General features: G+C 46.9%; 1 protein-coding gene across 1 annotated transcript in view; it reads left to right on the top strand.

The window, feature by feature from the left end:
* Positions 1-3,862, top strand: part of THBS2 (thrombospondin 2) — a 39,022-nt gene that overhangs the window by 13,731 nt on the left and 21,429 nt on the right. Inside the window, exons 5-7 of the mRNA XM_006876182.1 lie at positions 850-990; positions 1,742-1,838; positions 3,634-3,804. Coding sequence (XP_006876244.1) covers positions 850-990; positions 1,742-1,838; positions 3,634-3,804 — 409 coding nt within the window. The remainder of the gene's footprint in view (positions 1-849; positions 991-1,741; positions 1,839-3,633; positions 3,805-3,862) is intronic.

Raw genomic sequence — 3,862 nt, 5'->3', positions numbered from 1 at the left:
AAGGGATGGAGACCAGGAGGAGGAAGTGATGGAGACCAGGAGGAGGAAGTGATGGGGACCAGGAGGAGGAAGTGATGGAGACCAGGAGGAGGAAGGGATGGAGACCAGGAGGAGGAAGTGATGGAGACCAGGAGGAGGAAGGGATGAAGACCAAGAGAAGAAGGGATGGAGACCAGGAGAGAGGAAGGGATGGAGACCAGGAGAAGAAGGGATGGAGAACAGGAGGAGGAAGGCATGGAGATCAGGAGGAGGAAGGGAGAAACCTCTATAAGACACAATAAAGCTGCTCCATTGGGTTTCGGAGGCTGTACATTTTTTATGGAAACAGACAGCCTCATCTTTCTCGCATGCAGTGGCTGGTGGGTCTGAACCATTAACCTTTTAGTTAGTCACCCAACACTTAACCCACTGACAGTTCCTCCTGTCTTGAGTGAGTAAGGGAGAACATGAGTGGGCTGCATGGATGGGGGCCTTAGTCTCAGCTGCAGTTGACCAGTTTGCCATGCTCCTTCTCCCACCACCATCCTGCACCCCAGGGACACTAGAAGGCTTAACTTCACCCTCTGGGGCTGGAACAACTCAGTAGGGACCCACTGAAGACATGTGGGACCCCATCAGCCTCTACAAACAGATGCTAATTTGCACTTAGGGAGGAGACCATCTGGTTGTGGTCAGTGAGCACAGGGTTTTGAGAGATTAGACATCCACCTCGTTGTTCTCTCCCATGTCCATGCCAATTGCAGAAACCACACAACCAGTGGATTCTGGGTCGACTTGTTCTCTGATGAATGTGATGATTTGGTGTAGTGTGTTCTTGTCTATACTTCATCATTCAACTTAAAATTCCAGTCAAATGACAACCAGTTCCTCTGGGAGCTTATTGGTGGCCCTGCAAAGACCAAGAATGTGACAGTGTGCTGGCAGGATGGCCGGATCTTCGCAGACAACGAGACATGGGTGGTAGACAGCTGTACCACGTGCACTTGCAAGGTGAGGTGCCAGACTTTATGTTCCTGCTGTGCAAGAAGACGTGTGTGCTGTGGTCGTTGTGCCGCCACGTGGAACTCCACACATCTGTGCCTACATGCTGGTGCTGTTTAATGGCTACATGAAAAATGTATTTAGATGTCAATATCACAGTCCTAGGAGACAGGACCACGGAGACAGAGGCTTAAAGTAACCTCTTTGTTTTGCACATAAAAAAACAAACAAAATCCAGAGGACAAGTGACATAATCAAAGTCACACAGCTGGTGTGTTCAGTGTTTTATTACGCTTGGTTCTGTTGCCACCAAGGCTCAGCAGAAACAATTGAGGAAATGCAAAGGCCTACTAAATGATTTAGGGAGATGAGCTAGTGGCTTCTGTTGACTTAATGTTATTCAGTTCCCAGTTTACATCCAACAGTTCAGGTTTCCAGGGTCCACCATTCACCTCCTCTTACACTAAGAGAGAAGGTGGTCTTTGCTGTGTTCCCATGGCTCACTTGATTGGAGAACGGGAGGAAGGAGGTACGCAGGTCCATCTTGGGTGTCCCTGTTTGCATTCAGCTCTGAGCACCAAGGACAGAAAGAGATGACTCAATTGTCCAGTCTCTCAGGTTCTAACTGTGTAAAATCAGTGGGTGACAGATGACGTTATAGCCATGTTATTAACGCTTTTCTGGTCAGTCTTTGTCCCCATCTTTCACAAAGATTATTATTTTTAATGAGTGCTCTATGAATTCGTTTGTTTACCTGTAGAAATTTAAAACTGTTTGCCACCAAATCACTTGCCCACCAGTGACGTGTGCAGATCCATTCTTCGTGGAGGGAGAATGCTGCCCTTCCTGCTTCCGCTGTAAGTACCCTCAGAACTATCAGAAACATGAGTGTCTCCTGATCCTGATGATTTCTTTCATTTATGGGTTTGTGTCGACAGACAGGTACAATTGAGGCTTTGACCCATGGATACAATAGATGAGAAAGATGCAGAGCAATTCAGTACCAAAGTGACCACTTGGAAGACATTTGTACACCCTAGAAGTTCAGGTATCTGTGTGGCTTCCAGTCCTCTCGTGTCATGTTACACATAAGGGACCAAACCCCAGTGTGTCCACAGTTTGCCCAAGATTTTATATACAAAGAAAGAATGCTGTCCTCATGCCCATGTTGTTGTTGTTAAGTAGGTTTTGACTCACAGTGACCCTGCATAGTGTTTCTGAGCCTTATATGGTTAGCAGTCCTTTACATATCTATAAGGGTTCCAAAATCAAGTCGATGGCATTGACTTACAGTGACCCCGCACTCTACAGAGTAGACCTGAGCTCCGTAGGGCTTTCTTGGCTGAAATATCTACAGGGCAGATTGCAAGTCCTTCTTTACACCACTACTGGGCTCAAAGCAACAATCAGCGTAACCCTAGTGGTGAATACAAACCAGTGGCGCCAACTTAGATCTATGAATGTATCAAGGCAATGTGTAACCATCGTAGGCACTTCCCATGGAAGAAAGATGAGGGAAAATCAAACAGACACGTGAACGGGCCTGAAGACCCACTTGAGTTTCACGTCTGATGGGGGCACAAGGTTGGCAAAGCCATCGTCCTGTTGGTGGTGGCTCTGACATGTATGTCCTCCACTGTATGCTCCTCTCTGGGTTGAATGGAGAGTGGCTAAAGTCAGAACTCCCAGATTTTCAGCTTTTCTGCTGTTTTCTTAGTTCCGGCTTCAGTATTGGGAACATGCAAGATAGCTACCCTCTCTTCTGAGGGTTGACTTTGTCAGTATAATTGATATTGCAAAGTACAGGCAAGTGCTTGTCAAACGTGTTAAATATTCACAAAATGGATTGTCCATTGGATAGCATACAATTCATTCTGATCATCTGAGGGCCCGCATTCAGACGAGAGATGTCATTGTGGGCATCGCCACACAGAAGACAGCCCTCTCTGACTAGTCTCCTCCTTCTGCTTCTGCAGCATTCAATCACAGGGCACTCCTAGGTTTATAGTGGGGTCTTTGCTACCTGAATGCTATCATAAAATAACTGTTTCACTATTTACTGGGTAGATTTCTTGCAATAAAGCACAATCATTTTCAACCTTCAGGGATAGTAATTGTGAATATTTTTTTCCGTTAAAAATGGTCTTCCTATTTAACCCCTTTTGGATTATTTAGAACCCAATATTGGTGTCCTGTATTCTCACCCATCACTGAAGTAGTCCATTACCATAACCAAGAAATCTTAAAATGAAAATAAATCTGAATGATTTCAATAAGACCTTATGTAAACATGGTTCAATGCAGTCTTTTGTAAGATACATATTTTTTCAAGAAGCAACTTCTCTGGTCCTAGAGAACTAGTCACCTCTAACCCTTAGAACATGGACCTTCCATTCCCATGCATGGTAAGTATGTGGTCTTCACCAACCCACTGCTGTCTACTGCACGCTGGCAGGTAGCAGCTGAGCTACTAGGACACCATGGACTTGTCCGCTGATGAGCCGCTCGCTCTCCAGAAAGCTGCACACTGGGACTGCAGAGCAGCATGCGTTCTCCACTCGGGAGCTGCTGTGCATTGGTCGGGTTGCTTAGGGACACAGACCATGACGCAGATGGTAATATCTAATAACGCTGTGTTTCCTCTAACCTTAGCTGATGACAGTGACGAGGGCTGGTCTCCTTGGGCAGAGTGGACCGAGTGCTCTGCCACCTGTGGCTCAGGGACCCAGCAGAGAGGGCGGTCATGTGACGTCACCAGCAACACCTGCCTGGGCCCTTCCATCCAGACAAGACTGTGCAGTCTGGGCAAGTGTGACAACCGCAGTAAGTGTCCCAGAGCTCTGTCCCATCAGGGAGACGACCACAGTGTAGGGAGCACTCC

This window comes from Chrysochloris asiatica, unplaced genomic scaffold (genome assembly GCF_000296735.1).
Source record: "Chrysochloris asiatica unplaced genomic scaffold, ChrAsi1.0 scaffold00361, whole genome shotgun sequence".
Lineage (NCBI taxonomy): Eukaryota > Metazoa > Chordata > Mammalia > Afrosoricida > Chrysochloridae > Chrysochloris > Chrysochloris asiatica.
This window is presented reverse-complemented; position numbering and strand designations above follow the sequence as displayed.